Here is an 18,024-nt window from a genome sequence, read left to right as displayed (position 1 = left end):
ATATTATTTTTGTATTCTTTAACAATTTTATAATTATATAAAAAATTATTTATTAGTTTAATTATATGAAATATATAATTTTATTATATTAATATGTTTGTAATTAAAACAAACGAATGTGGTGGAGTTCGGGGGTAAGAATGTGGAAAGAGAGAAGAAGAGTTGGGAGGTGGGACTGAGTGAAAAGTAAAAATGGGTAGAAAGATATAATTTGAGTTTAAAGTAAATAAATAGGGTTAAAAGTAAAAAAGGTTATTTTTGTAATTAATTTTTTTTTGGAGAAGGTTGGAGAGGTAGAGGGAGAAATGGTGGTGGTGGAGAGAGCAACACCCTAAAAAAAAAGAATGAAAAGAGAGAGACATAAAAAAAATAATGGAGATAGAGAAACATAAAAAGAGAGGATGAGAATATAGAAAAAAATAAGTTATGACAACTCCCAAAATCTTTTTCTTAAATTCGTTTATTTTTCGTTCGTCATCTGGTCACGATTCCGATCGCGACAATATATATATACTTATTTATTATACAAATATATAGATTTATTACTTACATTACAATTACAAATAGATATATTGGTCAAGTGCTAATATTATATGATAGTGTCAATACCATAGAGTTAAGAAGAAATAATTAAAACGTAAAATAAACTTTGTATAAACTTATTATTTTCAAGGAAAAAGATTTTGTTATATTTTTCCTTTGCTGTATTTGTTTTTTTATCTTTATTTTATTGTTTTTTTTGTTTTATTTTATTTTGTTGTGTTTTATTTTTATTTACTTCTTTTCGTTTTTATTTCTATTTTTGAATTTCTTTTTTTTAATTTCAATTATCACTGATTTCTCTTTTTATTTGTTTTTTTTTAAATAAAAAGAAAAAAGATTCTAAAATATTAGATAAAAACGTGTGTTATAGTTTTGCTTTTAATATAATTAAAAGGGAAGAAGAAAAAAAAAAAGAGATAAAAAAAATGTTTTAAAACATACATTTGTGCTATTTTATACCATATGAGGAGGAGGAGGAAACCATACGAGGTACGAGACGAACAATAGAGCTCCAAAAGGTAAGCAATGCCTTGAACACCTGTGTCATCATGTTTTAGTGAGTTAGTTTGCTGCATTTTATACCTCATTTTTCACTTGCTATTGAAAACATTTCTGCTATGCTTGTGTATGATATTGTTGTGTAAATATTCCAAAAGAATTGTATATATATATCATGGCTATTTTCCCCATTCTCCATCACCATCCAAATGCATAGCCATATTTCATCTTTAACCTGAAGTCTACAGTCCCGAATTTAATCACCATCGTCTCTGTCTTCTATCATAATCTCCATTGTTACCGAACACCATCATCACCCTTCCCTCCTCCACAACGCCGTCGTCACCAAAACCCCCATCTTCAAAAGTTTCGATAGTGAAATCATCAACGCACCCATTAGGAAACCAACCCAATCAAAACAGAAAATAAGGGAATAGGAGAATCGATCGAGGGTGATTCTCTCTCGCACACGAGGAGAAGACGGGAAAAGAGGGCTTTCGCGGTGGCCGGCGATGAGTCTGGCGACGAGCGGCGTCGCCAGCTACACCTTTGGCCGACCGGAGGGAGCGTGGCGGTGCTTGCTCGGTGGGTGCTGCTGTTCCCACGGAGAGAGAAGAGGCGATGACCCCTGTTTTACCCAGGAAAGAAGAAAGGCAGCTGCCATTTTTTTTTTCAGAAAAAGAACCCTAAAAAATAAAAAAAAATGGTTGAACCTGATCACACTATTTCGGGATGCACCTCCCATGCCATCCTTACACCGCTGTTTTCATTGGGCCTAACCAACACCCTGGGACCAATATTAAAAACTATAATAATAATAATAATAATAATAATAATAATAATAATAATAATAATAATAATAATAATAATTACAATATTTATATAAAGTTTTTTCTTTTCATGATACTGATCTAGAAAATAAAAAGGGTTAAATATGTTTTTAGTCCTGAAGTATCAGACGATTTTGTTTTTAGTCCCTACTCAGAACTTTGATGGTTTTTAGTCCTTATTGTTTTGAAACTCTGAGTATTAGTCCTTAAAAATGGACGGTGTTAAGTTTTTGTGGATGTGGCAAACGGCGATGTCACGTGATCACTGATCTCTGCCTTCACTCTCTGCCACGTGGGATGTTTAAGAATTGAACTGAGATTAGTAGCTGTACCAGATTAGTAGCTTCAGAGAATTTAGCAGTCGGTTTTGGTTTAACAGCAAAGTTCTTTCAGTCTTTAGTTTCTGAATCTTCAGCAATGGTGCTCGAGGTAATTCCCGATTTCCCCTCTCGCTTTGATTTTACCAACCCTAGCAATTAATTTTTGGGTTTTTCCTTGATTTTACGTTAGCACTAGTTTCATCGTGCTTCTTTCTTCAACAGGCAATGATGATCTGTATCGACAATTCGGAATGGATGCGTAACGAGGATTACGCTCCTTCTCGATTTCAAGCTCAAGCAGACGCTGTTAATCTTATTTGTGGTGCAAAGACTCAGGTTAGGTTATGCTAAACCGTACAGTTTCTGCTTCAAGATACAATGCTTTCTGTCAAAGTTTTCCACTACAATGCTTCCAGTAAAACTACGTTTTCCCTCAAATTCAAATATTTACTTTTGACAAATTCTGAACCCTATATCTAATTTCAATCAACAACGTAATTAACTAACTTAATCTCAGTTCAACACTTAAACATCCCACGTGGCAGAGAGTGAAGGCAGAGATCAGTGATCACGTGGCATCGCCGTTTGCCACATCCACAAAAACTTAACACCGTCCATTTTTAAGGACTAATACACAGAGTTTCAAAACAATAAGGACTAAAAACCATCAAAGTTCTGAGTAGGACTAAAAACAAAATCGTCTGATACTTCAGGGACTAAAAACATATTTAACCCAAATAAAAACAACCAAAAAAAACAAGAAAAATAACTAAAAGTAAACCACAGTTTAAAATAAATAATTATCTGCCCTATACCTAAAAATTTAAAATATTCGATTCTACAAATTAATTTTTTATTACAATATAAATTTATTAAATATATAATAAATAATATATTTTATTATCTTAATTTACATATAATAATTAAAATCATTATATATATATATATATATATATATATATATATATATATATATAAACTTTTTTCTTTTCATGATACTGATCTAGAAAATAAAAAATAACGAAAAAAAAGAACAAGAAAAAGAACTAAAAGTAAAACACATTTTAAAATAAATAATTATCTACCCTAGACCTAAAATTTAAAAATATTCATTTCTATAAAATAATTTTTTATTACAATATAAATGTATTAAAATATATAATAAATAATATATTTTGTTATCTTATTTTACATATAATAAATAAAATCATTATATATCATTATATATATATATATATATATATATATATATGAATGTATGTAGGGAAAAAAGAGTCAAATTAAGTTTGTATTTCGTTGTTGACGTGGCCTCCATCATCCCCATCCTTCATTAATTGTGGGATTATAATTTTTTTATAAATTAAAAATATTAATTATTTAACCTTTTAAATCTGAATGCATAAAGTTAAAAATTTTATTACTTATAAAAAGATTGTTAATAATATTTTGAAATTCTTAAAGTAATTAACTTTTAAAAGACTGATTTTTTTATTGATTTTACTTTTCTATCTGAACCTTATATTTCTTATAAATTAGTTCAGTAATTTTTTGTAATTTTAAATGTGTTTGTTTGAAAGTCGTATAATATTTTCAAATCTTATAAAAAAAATAAAGTGTTTAATTTTTCTAATTTTAATGATGTAATTAAAATTTATCAAAATCTAAAATACAAAATCCTTATCATAATTTATATTGTAAAAATCTTAACATTTAGTTCGATTTTGTTTTTAAAATTGAAAGATACTCTTTAAAAAATATGGAAACTCAATATTGCCCTATTTTTTAATGGGAGTCGTCGGCTACCGTTGACAAAAATCCAAATCTAAAACCCTATTTTGTTTGAAGCTCATCGTCCATACCGTGCACTTTCATACAGGGGATCCTCACACACACACACATAATCATTCAGTTCAGTATATTATTTTTTAATCGCTATTTATTTATTTGTATGATATTAGGGATTCGAACCCTCACTCTCGCACTCACTTCTCTTCGCTCTTCAAAAAACCACAGCATGGCGCGTTCTTGTCCCAGTCCGTTACAACCTGCGATGCTTTTGGGCGCTCCTTCTTTTCCCAACGCCATTGCTTGGTCCGACGACAACCTCATTGCCGTTGCTTCCGGCCACCTCGTCACCATTCTTGTACTGAATCCAACCTTCACCAAGTTGAATGCGCTATTCACTTTCCTTTCTCTTTTTTCCATGGAATAAGTTTGTTCCTTTGATTTTCTTTCTTATTTTCAGAGACCTGATTTGCCTGTTGGTGGACCACGAGGCGTAATTAAAATCGTCCCAAGCCAGCCTCTTTGTGTAGGACTTGTAGAAAGACAAGGTACTGCCATTACTGCAACCTTCATTCTGAAAATCATTCGTTAATTAGTCATTAGTGTTTTGCTTCGCTTGTTTAGTGCATTAGTTAGTTCGATGGGCTGTTTTGGCGTGTCTTATCTATGGTGAATGACTCAAATTAGTGTGTATAAGTGTAGCTAAGCATCACTTCATGAGCTTGTTCTTTAAGATGAGTTAGTTTCTTTTCCAAATTTAATATGGTATAGAACTTATCCCAGAGGATGTCGTTGGATTTATTATCTGGCCACCTGTACATGTTCGGTCTTGCCTACTTTGTCTACTTTATGCTTGAGATGTTTAGTCTCTTAATTCGAGGTGTGTGTTCAAAATTTGACATGGGATTTATGAGCGGGGGCAACCCTCATCTCATCAACTAGATTTTGAGGTTGAATTAGGTCTAAGTTGAAATTGTAAGCTGATATCGGAATGTATCCTAATGGTTATTATTGGACTGATGGGGCCACTGATTATCGGTCACTTGTAGATGTCCAGCTTTTTTGAACTTCAGGAAAGGGATATCTAGGCCTTGGCGTGAGGAGTTGTGTTAGAGATCTCTTGTTGACTAGTAATGTCGTAAAAATAATGTATATGAGGGGGAGTCTTCCTCATTTATGAATTGATTGGGTTAAGTTAGCTAAAACCCCAAATTTTAAGATTAAGCAACATTATTATTATTAGTGTAGTGCCTATAGTTAAAATTTCACATGTGATGATGTTGAATGTGAATGAGAAATTTTCACTGGCCTGTTACCAACCGCGTAGTGTTAACACATAACTTTTACATGTTGGAATTGATGTGCAGATTTACTCTCTGGATGCCTCCTGCCAACGGCTTTGTATAGGGATGATAAGCCTGTGGTCCGATCAATATCATGGTCTCCGCTTGGCATGGCTGCTAATTCAGGGTATGGATTTCAGTTTTCTTGAATAATTTCATGTATCCTAGAACTAGAAGGCAATTATAGACTCAGTCTTTTTGGCACATGTTGAATTGGTCATGTAATTGTGGGATAGTTTGTCTCCAGGTAGCACTTTTTCACAAGATGATTCTAGATTTTGAATCTCTGATTTTGCAGATGTAAAACTCTATATGACAGTGATTTTTGGTTTCAAATATCTGATTTTATAGAGTAGGGCTTCCTAGGATCATAGTTTGCTTCTAGCAGCATCATATTTTGTTCATTCATGAAAAAATCAATATGATTTTATGGATTTTTAAAGATATAACTTGCTACAGTTGTTTGATCGCTGTTTGCACCTCTGAAGGACATGTGAAGATTTATCGTCCGCCTTTTTGTGATTACTGTGCTGAATGGATTGAGGTATGTATTATTGAGAAATTGTCAATATTTCTTCACAAATATTGTACATTTATGTAAATTACGTTTCTTTTTAAAATTCATGTTGAGATACTTAGGTTTAATTGAATCTTGAACTTTTAAGAATTTCTTGAATTCCTGTGTATATGTCATATCATACCTGTATTATATTAAGTATTTGGGGTTCATTCTATTTCCCATTATGAATTTTGCTATATAAAGAAATGAATATTTTGATGTTATATGTGTAGACTGCTTTAAGTATAATATGTCGATCTTATTTTGTTCAGGTTGTGGACATAACTAAAAGGCTGTATGAGAATCTTAAATGTACAGAGTTTCGAGGTATAGGGATTGCCACATTGGATGTAAGTTATCTTTTTTATGTTCTTGGACCTTGGTTGGGTTTCTTTTTCTAAATTTCCTTCTGGTGAATTAGTTAACAAGACAGGTTGTACCTGGGATGCATTTTATTCTTATTCCTTATATCTATCAGATGCTTGTAGAAAAGCTAAGATAAGTTTATAACATGTGAAAAACAGTTTTAAATGACATATGTGGAGTGTGCATGAACTAGTTTTTGTTACTTAGATTATTTATGTACCTCGTCAAATGTGCATATACAGTTCAAGATATGTTCATAAATTTTGCTGTTTTGATGTTTGTGCAACGATCTTTATTGTGTCTAGTGATTCCAATGATGGACTTTTATTGCCATCAGGTTGTCAACGTTAATATGCTTGTTCTAGCCCCTACGACAAATGCTATCTAGTGTGCTAAGACACGAGTCAAGCAAACAAAATAGAAATATTGTATCAAAAGAGAGAGTACTTCAATGCTTTCTATTTTAAGTAATTGGATGTATTTAATACTTCTTAATCATTGGCCTTAGGGCACTCGTTAGCAAAACCCTTTTCTTAAATAACAGAATTCCTTTGATGTTTCTTACCAGATTCATAAAAAAGAAATAGTAAAAGAGCACCACCACAGGACTTGGTGTAAAACTTTACCAATATTTAGTTAATTATGCAGCATTTTCTCATGCAAATCGGGGTTAATTTTGATTAGAAACAATTTGTTTATGAGCCTTCTAAAAGATGACTATGGTTTGCATTTATTTGATTGTTAGTAGCCTAATATTAGATCATTCCTGCAGAAAAATGCATCAGATCGAATGGATTCTTTGTATAATCATAATGGGAAATTGTTAAAAGAAAAGCCTGAGAACCACTGGCCCCTGATAAGTGCTGATCAATATGCTTCTCGTAGTGCAATGCTATGTTCCCTTGTTGTTTCATGGTCTCCCTTGCTGCATTTAGCATCTAAATATTATCCAGTTTGCGGTTCTTTCAGTCTGCTTGCTATTGGAGGGAAATCTGGTAAAATTTCTTTATGGAGGTTTCATCCACCAGATTGTTATACTATTGACGACAAAGATGTTCCAACTACTGTGAAGTTTCTTGGCCTCCTTCATGCACACAATTCTTGGGTTACTACTATAAGTTGGTTGTTGTTTGCTTCTGATCCTTCAAATCCTCAAATTTTATTAGCTTCTGGAAGCTCTGATGGGAGGTGAGTTTAAGCATGCTTAGGCAAGTATGTTATATCTATTCTCGGTCTGATTTCATCTCATTAAACGACTAATATGCACTTCTGGAACTTAGGTGAGATTTTTTATTTGAGCTTTATTTGCATCATTGTAGTGACAATGGGAGTTACACTTAATGACGAGGAGAAAAAATTTCAGAGCTGAGATTTTTTTTTTCTGAATTTGCTTTAGCTTGTTTACCTTTTAGTAGAGTGATATTATTGAATATATTAAACCTAGGTATAGGTTTAATCTCTCCTGTGTTTAAAACACACATAGGTTAACATTTGTAATGAAGAATGATATAAGTATATATGGCAACCAAACATAAATTTGGTAAATAGAAGATATTGTTAAAAGCAATATCAACTTTATTTACCAATATCAAACAATAGCAAAAGTCTATGTTTCTCTAATTAACATAAATTGTAACATATCTAACACTCTCCCTCAAGCTGGTACATATAAATCGTATGTACCAAACTTGTTACAAATATAATCAATTCTTGGTTCTCTTAAAGACTTTGTGAAAATATTTGCTAACTAATCATTTGAGTTAACAAGATGTTTCCATATACAATCATTTCTTCAAACAAAATGACAGTCAATCTTAATGTGTTTGGTCTTTTCATGAAAGACCGAATTAGAACTGATATGAAAAGTCGCCTGATTGTGACATATAAGTGTCATTTGAGTGACATCTCCAAATTGTAACTTTCTAAGCAATTGCTTAAGCCAAACAAGTTCACCTGTGGCTGAGACCATAGCTCTATATTCTGCTTCTGCACTAGATCTTGTCACAACACTTTATTTCTTGCTCTTCCAAGAAATCAAGTTACCATCAATGGAGACACAATTCCTGGAAGTAGATCTCTTGTCAAAAAGAGATCCTACCCAATCAACATCTGAATAGCAAACTACTTTTGTATAGTTATTGGAACCACATAACAAACCTTTTCTTGAATATCCTTTAATGTACTTTAATATACGGATTGCATTCCAATGATGTTCACATGGAAAATTGAGAAATTTGCTCACCACACTAATTGCAAAGGAAATGTCAGGATGAGTAATTGTAAGGTAATTTAATTTTCCAACCAATCTTCTATATTGCTTGGAATTTGAAATAGGCTCCCCTGATTTGGTAGGAGTTTGGTATTAGGACCCATGGGTGTGTAAACAGGTTTTGAATTCATTAACCCAATTTCCTCCAAAATATTAAATGCATACTACCTTTGAAATATAGCAATACCATCGTTAGATTGTGCTACCTCAATACCCAAGAAGTATCTGAGTTTACCAAGATCTTTGGTTTAAAAATGGTGACCGAAGTGTTGTCATCTGGGATATACCATGGTGGTCACTGCCTGTAAGAACAATTTCATCAACATATACTATCAAATAGACATATCCAACACTTAGTGACGGTAAAAGACTGAATGATCTGCCTCATTTCGAGTTATACCAAATTGTTGAACCACATTGCTCAATTTGCCAAACCAGGCCCTAGGAGACTATTTCAGGCCATATAAAATTTTGTGAAGATGACATACAAATCTAGAAGATGCCCCCTGAGTAACAAATCTGAGATGTTGCTCCATATAAATTTCTTCCTACAAATCTTCATTGGGGAAAGCATTTTTGACATCCAGTTGATAAAGAGGCCATTGTTGAAGTGCAGCCATGGCCACAAATAAATGAACAAAAGTAATCTTTGCCATTAGAGAAAAAGTATCTCCATAACCTACAGGTCCCTGATTAGAACCATGCTCTGATACCATGTTAAGAAATGGATTTTAAGCTAACTTAATCCAACAAAACCAATTTGTAAGGTGACGTTTGCATCCACTCATATACTCTAAATTTGCCTTATCTCTAGTCAATGTGAGACTTCCAACACAACCCCCTCACGTCGAGGTATATAATTCTGGTACGTGGGACTAGACATTAATAGGTGGTCCGGTAGCGGCCTCGTAGCGGGTGAAACAGTATGCCTAACAAACAACAAATATTTCGATAGCGGGTGACACAATAGGTTGAACAAATAAGAAATCTCGGTAGGATAAACTCTAAACCATGACTTTGATACCATATTGAGTGTTTAAAACACACATAGGGTAAACATATTTATAATGAAGAATGATACAAGTATATATGACAACCAAATATAAATATGGAATATAGATATGGTAAATAGAAGATATTGTTAAAAACAATATCAACAATATCTACCAATATCAAACAATAGCAAAAGTTTATGTTTCCTTAATTAACATAAAACGCAATATATTTAACAATTTGTAATAATAATGATTACAAAAGTAAATAATCATAGACATTCTTATTTCCAACACTCCTCTCAAGTTGGAGAATAGATGGTTTCTATTCCTAGCTTGCATATAACTCTTTCAAAATTTGAATTGCACACTCCTTTGGTAAGATTTTCTGCAACTTGACCTTGTGAAGCTTTGAGGGTACAAATGGAGTACAAATCAAACCACCTCGAAGCTTTTTGTTGTCAGCTAAGAACAATAGCTAACCTTCTTTGAAAATTAATAATAATTAAGTGTTACTATTTCCAACAATCTAGTCAAAATTCATCTGGTTTCTCCTTATCTATATAATATTCACTTTGGTATTAGCAATGTTGGCACCAACACACAGGAAAGAGGTACTTTCAAAATTCCAAATGACAATTTGTAGACTGCAACCATTTATGGCCCATTAGAATTCAAACGTGTTCTTAGGACGCACAAATATTAACCTTTTACATCCTATGTACATTGCCTGGACTTGAAACCTGTCACATTAACCTCAAAGTAAACTTGTTTGATTAGACTGAAGTTGAAAACATGTCTTTCATTTTTGCCATTCATCCATTTTAAATGTTCAATCTTTCTAAATCTTAGTTCTCTCGTGAAAAGAGATATTTTTTAATTTATTTTAATGCCGTTTAATGGAAGAACTGAACATGTCTCCATTAGGAAAAGGTAGAGAAAGACTCCATGATGTTTGATTTTTCAGCTAAGTCACTCACCGTTTACCATCTTATGCTTACAAGAACAAAAGCTGTAGATTAATCCCTAGAGAAGTGCACTTTCAAACTTTTTATTTTCATATTATTCATTCAAGAATCTTGTATTGGCATATTCCTGTACACTTCCCTTGTACTCCAATTGGATTGACCTTTTTGTAAGATGTTACATTTTGTTACTAGCATCTTAATTTAGCTGAAAGTATCATGTATGTTCTTTGCAGTGTGAAGATTTGGTTGGCTGACAATGACAAATTGCTGTCCAAAATGGATCAAACTTCCTTCTCGCTATTGAAGGAGGTACTTGCTACTCATTTTCTGTATCAGTTTTCATTTCCCTCGGCTTTTTCTGAATAATTCGTAAGTGCATCTTTGAATTCCAAATAGGTTATGACACAAAATGCTGTCCCAGTTTCTGTACTCTCAGTAACTGTGCATGTTCAATACCCTTCGAAGATTCTTTTAGCCATTGGCAAAGTTTCTGGTTCATTTGAAATATGGCTATTCGACATATCTTCAAGGGAATTTGATAAGCTTGGCTCATATTATGCTCATGATTATGTCGTAAGTTTTTCCCCTCTTTTTCTTTTGGAGTTAGTTGAAAAGAAAAGCCGGCTATCCTCTGATCTCTACATTTTTTAATTCCTTTAGGTTACGGGATTGGCCTGGGCATTCGGTGGAAGATTTTTATACAGCTGTAGCCAGGTTATAATCTTTTTCTTAAGTGATTTGACTATTTTTGTATACGTTGAATTTATGACTTTGGCAGAAAAGAAATATCATACTTACGTGGACATAAAATACATTGCTTGATCCATACCAAGTTTCTTCAGCATTTGTATCTTCGATTCTACCAATTACATTCATGATTTTCATTTCCATGGTTAAACATGCTTTGATAATTGTGTAGATTATATGGATTACAGTTGGATCCCTGCACATTAGAAAGACAAAAGGGAAAGGGAATCATAGGAAGAGAGAATTTGAAAAGTTACTTAATTTGTGATTTTTGTATTTTGGAATTAAATCATATGGGATCTGACTACATAAGTGCCTGTTTATAGTCGAAAGGCTGTTGCCAAATCTGTTAGTCTCTGAAGTCTGTTACAGAAGATTCTAGAACCTTAGAACTATATAACTAACTGTGAGATTTAAATAACATATCCAGAGGCATGTTAGGGCAATGTATTTGTTAAAGATATGATAATTACATCAAATAGGGAAATATGATATGATTTATTACATTAAACGGGAAAATATGATATGATTTGATTACACCTGTAGAGAAATATTTGCTAATATTTCTCATTATTAACTATTTGTTTTATTCCTTAGCAATGTATATCTTCTTCATTATAAATAAAAATACTTGTGTTACATATGAAATTATAGCAGTACTATACACTGTACACGGAGTTCATCTTATACTTTCTCGGTCTCTCTTTTCTCAAATCTCAATTATAATATTTTCAAAGACAAATTTTACCTTCTATGTCCAATATGATAGACGGTGTAGCCTACAAATATGCATCTATTTTAGCAAAGGGGCGTTTTATTTGGATTATAGGGTCTGAGAAATGAAAATAAAGTGTAAAAAGACCTTTAAGAATGTGTAGAAAGGGCAGTCTGTTAATAAAACTGCAGTGAAAAAGGCGTGGTCCTTAAACTGAAAGGGAGCTTGGCTTGAGCCAGGAATACGAGACCTGTTTCTACTATATGCATGTGTTTCATTTCTTCTGACTCATTAAAGATGAGTGCGAGGACAATAGAGTCTTTGTACAATTTCCAAAATGGACAGAAAAGACATAAAACTCCCCCATCTGAATTTGTTTGAAGGCTGAAGTTTAGTGTTAAACTACAATTCAACTGTAGACTTAAACTAGCAAAATAATTGAAGTGTGTTAGATTTTTGTTTTGAAATATAAGTTTGCATTTGAAAAACGATAGTAGCCACTAGATGCTGCTCCTCATAAATCAGCATTACCCATTTCTAGAGGAACAACTAGACTGTAGTTGAAGCAATAGAACTTGAAACTCTTATTCTCTTAAACAACTAGGCTAGTTAGTTTTCATACTGAAGAAAAAACTTGATACCAAGAATGATTAATTTTCCGCATATGTTAACTGGAGAGCTTGAAAGCAAAATTAGTTAATTATATTATGCATTGAGCTTTGTACAGTTTAAAATACATTCAGCAAGATGTTGCATGATTCTCTCCCACTTTTTTGTATGGTTGCTAAAGTGTCTTTCAATTTTTGTTTTTGTGCTTTTAATGTGTATTGATTAGATGTATTTATAATGGATGGATTATTATTTGAACGTTGATAGGATAATTTAGTGCGTAGCTGGATTTTGCGTGAGAATCATCTTGATGAAGTAACTCTCAATTCTGATATGCCCCGTGACAGCTCAATCAATGTATGTTACTGTTATCTTTATAGCTACCATTCCTTTTGAGTACGATCTTTTTTTCCCCTACTAAATTATACTTATTTTTCCTTTCAGATTTCGAGAGATGCATTTGATTCATGTTTTGGTGTAGCAGTGTCCCCTGGAAATCTTGTCATTGCTACTGTATGTTTTTTTTTTCGTTCAGATTTTGCTATTGTACATCAATCCTTGACATATTCGTATTCTTTAAATGCATCAAAATGATGTGGTTCTTAAATGCCCAAATAGTGTGTATTATATGCCCTAATGTCTAGGAAATTAAAGAAGAGTATAAGTTCACTAAGTTTACCCGTGGTCAATCCCCTGAGCTTTTCTCCATGGGTGGGATTGGGTTATAGATGAATATTTTTAAGCATATGCGGAGTCAAAGGGCTTATGGGGATCTTTTGTTAATGTATTTTATTATGTTTTTATTAATCTTTATTAGATTATTTTTTACCTTTAATATATTGCTGTTAGGATTTATCAGCAATTATTTCTTGTAAATACGAAATCCCCTATAATCCCCTCCTTTATTGCATATCTTTTGTAATTTCCCATATTAATATAAAATTATTCCATGATGGCTATTTAAGAAAAGTGGACTGCAAAATACAAACATTTTTTTCTAAGCAAAGAAATCATGTCATATACTATGCTCTCTCTTGCCTTGACATTTTGACATGGTACCAGAGCTTGGTCTCTAAATTGTGGTCTTTTCTTGGGTTCTATTGTGTTTCTTGTGAGTATCTTGGGGTTGGAGTAAAGCACTTCTTAAGGATGGTATCTTCATTTTGTCTTGATCCTAAAAGTTTCGTGAGTTCGTTGCACCGCAAACGCAGGTTTTGGAACCTACCCTCCTTCTCCATACGTAGCACTCACAAGTTCGTGAGATTGGTGTTGTCTACTCGGTTGGGTGAGCTCCTTCACAAACTATGGAACGATTCAAGCTTGGTTTTGTGTATGAAAGACGTCGTCCTCGTCCTCTTAGTACCCTTCATGATGATGCTCTAACACTTGATCCTGACCCACCTCCTGCACTGGAACTTGTTCTGTTTGTTCTACCTCTTTGCTGGTCCACTCTGTTTCTTCATCAACTACCTTGTCTTCTATTTCTATTCCTTCTAGTTATACCTAGGCTATGGAACATGAATGTTGGAAAAAGGCAATACAAAGAACTTTAGGCACTTCAAGAAAATCACACATGGGACATTGTGTCTTGTCCTTCAATGATCAAACCTATTGGAAGTAAATGGGTTTTCTCTGTCAAGCTTCGATCTGAGGGCTCTTTAGATCGCTATAAAGCTCGATTAGTAGCTCTTGGTAATAGACAAGAGTATGGGATTGATTATAAGGAGACATGTTCTCTTATTACGTCTTTATTAGATTATGTTCTATCTTTAATAGATTGCTATTAGGTATCAACAATTACTTTCTGTAAATAGGAAATCTCCTATAATCCATCCCTTTATTGCATTTCTTTTGCAATCTTCCATATTAATGTAAAAATATTCTATGCTGCCTATTTAAGAAAAGAGGGTTGCAAAATACAAGCAAGCTTTTCTAAGAAAAAAATCATGTCATATACTATGCTCTCTCTTGCCTTGACATTTTGACATCTTTGACCTACTCAAGTAGAACGGAAACCACCTTGCCTTTTTTTTTTGGCTGTTGCTGCAGAACAGAGGCAAAGGCAATTGGAGGAATGCTTCTTTTGGTGAAATGCCTGGGTAAATGTGTCCCTTTTAGATGGGTGTTGTGGATAAGGGGCGCATTTTATGTAAAATTCCTTATATCCTGGGATTTGAATGTCACCCTTAAGCTCTTGTCTTTTTTGTTTTGTTTTTGTTGAAGCCCTTAGTCTTTTGTCTGAATCACAAATATTAATTCCCTAGCTCGACTTTCTATAACTTATTTTATGTGAACAATCTTTTCCATGATAGAGCGAGGTTTTTATGTTCCGTGGTGTTTGATTGTAATTTACTATTTATTCCATTATTCTTGTAGATAATACAAAGAAGTGAGAGCTGACTTTGTAGTTCTCCAATCATTCCTTAACCCTAATTAATTGAGTTCTAACAATTTATGTTAATCTTAGGTTCCAACCTGCAACATATGTCACTTTTTTCCTGTCTTTTTCTCAAAGAGGCATTATGTTGAGTGGGTTAGTTGATAATTGGCTAAATAACAATAATCAGAGCATGAGAAATAAATATGTTGCCACATAACATAGCAATTCATTTTCATCTTTAATATTTTTTAGGCTAAATTACAAGTTTGGTCTACCTTTTATTCCTAATCTTCGATTTTGGTTTCCCTAATTTCATTTTTGTGATTTTAGCTTCTATATTTTCGAAAACTGAAATTTTGGTCCAAATCTCATTTTTAAATGCATTTATTTCTTTTATTTTTGGATCAATTGAACCTTAAATCTAACATATCATTTAAGCTACGGTTAGAAAAATAATTAGTTTAACTAAATTATGAAAAATAATACAAATTTGTAAAGTTGAGAATTAAACCAAATTTGCATATTTTCTAAAACATGGTGACTAAATAAGGGAACCAAAATCACATATCAGGATTTAAAGAGGAACTGAAGTTGTGATTTAGCCTATTATTTATTTGCTTGGATCATATTTGAACATGTTATGTTTGATTATTATTGCTTATTCATTGCAGGTTCATTGCTTTGATATTGAGAAATTGAATCGAATGTATGAAGGAAGGTATAAACTTGATTTGCAAATTATTATTTTCTTGCCTTTTCTTATTGTTGAGTATGTGGAGAGACATACGTATTTTTATTGGTTACCTATAATTTGGAATTTGGCACCAATTGGAAGTATACTATTTACAAAATTGCTATTCAAGTCAATCATGTTAAAAGTAGCAAAAGAATGGCAACGGATAGAAATCTTGTATGTATACAATGATTATTCTGACATTCGACTTATTAAAGTTGAAAACAAGAAACAAGTGTAATTTAATGTTTATATAATTTTTTTTTTGTACCACTTGTCCTTCCAAAACATGGGTTTCATGAAAGAAAAAGTATACATGTGGAAATTTGAAATTTTTCTTGAACTTTGGACAGGATTCTGAGGGCAGCCATTGATTACTTTTGGATTGGAGGGCTACAAATGAATGTTCAGCTGAAATCTCCTTTTTCATGTTGTATTGAAGGAAATTCTAATTATTTGGATAAAGAATTAATTTATTGGGGAACCAATATCATATGGTCTTTAAACCAATATCAATTTCATGATAAAGCTTTGGTTCTTTGGGATATAATTACAGCATTATTGGCATTGAAGGATCACAATTCAAAATATGCAGAACATATAATCATTAAGTGGATCGCAACATCATTCCTTCAATTAGATATGGATCTTCCCTCTGAAAAAGTTTTATCATTTGTCTCTTCAAGCTTGTCAGATATTCCATCTCGACTGCTGCATTTGTTCAACATAATCTGTAGACGTGTAATATTAGCAGAGCTGGATGCTGATCAAATAACTGGATTAACCAGAAAGGTTGAAAAGCTGGAAACGGTATGTCCTGCCATGGAAAAACACATTACAAAGTGGACAGAAATTCTTCTGAGCAGTGAAAGGGAGCTCCGGAAAAGGCTTGTGGGTTTTAGTTTTTCCATTTACCGAACTAGCATGTCCAATCCTGAAACATCTTCCCAACATGGCTGTTGGTATCCAGTTGGACTAGCACAGATGGAACAATGGATTGCTTCAGACCAGAAACATTTAGGTGACCAGTTGAAAGCCATTGTTTCAGAAGTTAGTCACAAGAAAAGGTACTTTTTAGATTTTAGATATTGTTTCTTTTTACTGTTTGTCATCTGTATAATGATTTTTTTATTCACTCTACTTATGTGCATAAACATTTTTTGTCCCCGAGGATAATCAAATGTCAATCTGAGTAACATATACTTGAAAAAGAGAATGACTTTATTATATTCATTCATATCAATTACATTTTCCTTATCTCTGTTTGTAATAATCTAATCTTCTAAAAAAGAGAAATAAGGAAACAATATACTAAAATATAATCAAATATAATCTAGAAGATCTTACAAATATTTTCTCTAATTTAGAAAGATTCTATAGATATTTTTTTCTAATTAAGAAGATTCTATAAATATTTCTCTAATTAGAACACATATACATTGGCATTTTTCTGAAAAAAGTTATCTTCCAGTTTTGCTTTATGTGCACACCTTTCCCTAGTTTTTATTTGTAAATTTTTGTTTGTACATATTTCCCTTGCGGTAGTTCAAAACTATATATCTAATTGCCCCTGCAACAACCATAAGCTTTTAAAATTGTCATACAAATCTGTAGATTTGGTTCAAAACTTCAAATTTGATAATTATACTAATGTGTTTCTCTTAAAATGCAGGTTCCTGGCCAATAGATGTTCAGCAATGGAGACATGCAGTTTTTGTTCAGCTTCCGTTCCATTTGAATCCCCTGAGTTTGGTTTTTGTCAATGTGAAAATTCCAGTGATGATGATGTTAAGTCTCACAGGTTACTAAGATGTGTTGTTTGTATGCAGGTTTGCCCCATTACTCCCTTGTGGTATTGTGTCTGTTGCCATAGGTCAGGGTTTAGATTGGCACCAGAGCCACTTTTTAGAATGTCTTCATTTCATGTAGATTCAGACTCTTTCATTAAATCTTCCTCTCAAGCAGTGTCCTCAAAACCGTTTTGTCCCTTTTGTGGGATACTGCTACAGAGACAACAACCAGACTTTCTCCTCTGTCCTAGACCCGTATAAGAATATTTAATATTATTTTTATACAAGTAGTTTATTTTTATTTTAAGAGAAGTAATCATTTACTTCAAAAGTTCTCTGGAAGCTGCAAAATAAAAAATGTAAATATTTTTTCAATGTAAGATTATTTGAACAAGTTGATTTATCAAGACTTTCATCCTTTTGACGATAGAATGGGGAGGGAGGATTCCTTGTATAAAAGGACTGATTTAATTGTAAATGTTAACCATTATCATTGTATAGATAATAGAAGAGAAATCCGTAGTTCATGAAGCATATGTTTAACCTCATTGACAGCATGTATAACAGGGATATTTTA

At 32.7% G+C, this 18,024-nt stretch overlaps 1 protein-coding gene across 5 annotated transcripts; it reads left to right on the top strand.

Moving 5' to 3' along the window:
- Positions 1-1,016: 1,016 nt before the first annotated feature.
- On the top strand, positions 1,017-17,759 carry LOC108345913 (uncharacterized). 5 transcript variants are annotated; one of them, XM_017584761.2, is made up of 17 exons: positions 1,028-1,061; positions 2,075-2,300; positions 2,414-2,527; positions 4,150-4,334; positions 4,437-4,524; positions 5,344-5,446; positions 5,779-5,863; positions 6,151-6,228; positions 7,017-7,432; positions 10,707-10,782; positions 10,870-11,046; positions 11,134-11,187; positions 12,812-12,901; positions 12,989-13,057; positions 15,596-15,642; positions 16,011-16,724; positions 17,330-17,759. In XM_017584761.2, the coding sequence occupies exons 4-17, from the start codon at positions 4,206-4,208 to the stop codon at positions 17,706-17,708; spliced, it is 2,505 nt and encodes an 834-aa protein (XP_017440250.1). In that variant the 5' UTR covers positions 1,028-1,061; positions 2,075-2,300; positions 2,414-2,527; positions 4,150-4,205; the 3' UTR covers positions 17,709-17,759. The 5 variants fall into 5 exon arrangements, with proteins under 5 accessions (XP_017440254.1, XP_017440253.1, XP_017440250.1 ...); XM_017584763.2 differs by lacking the exon at positions 1,028-1,061 and having other exon boundaries at positions 1,804-2,300; positions 4,205-4,334; XM_017584765.1 differs by lacking the exons at positions 2,075-2,300; positions 2,414-2,527 and having other exon boundaries at positions 1,017-1,061; positions 4,205-4,334.
- Positions 17,760-18,024: the final 265 nt, after the last annotated feature.

The sequence above is a fragment of the Vigna angularis genome, chromosome 8 (genome assembly GCF_016808095.1).
Source record: "Vigna angularis cultivar LongXiaoDou No.4 chromosome 8, ASM1680809v1, whole genome shotgun sequence".
In the NCBI taxonomy this organism is placed as follows: Eukaryota; Viridiplantae; Streptophyta; class Magnoliopsida; order Fabales; family Fabaceae; genus Vigna; species Vigna angularis.
Note: the sequence above shows the minus strand (reverse complement) of the source record. Positions and strands in the feature narration are given on the sequence as shown.

What these genes read in the sequence shown, in the direction of transcription:
- LOC108345913 (XM_017584765.1), top strand. Translation starts at nt 4,206, where the DNA reads ATGGCGCGTTCTTGTCCCAGTCCGTTACAACCTGCGATGCTTTTGGGC. An exon ending in GGCATGGCTGCTAATTCAGG is followed by an intron (nt 5,447 to 5,778) that starts GTATGGATTTCA and finishes AACTTGCTACAG; the next exon opens with TTGTTTGATCGCTGTTTGCA. An exon ending in TTTTATACAGCTGTAGCCAG is followed by an intron (nt 11,188 to 12,811) that starts GTTATAATCTTT and finishes GAACGTTGATAG; the next exon opens with GATAATTTAGTGCGTAGCTG.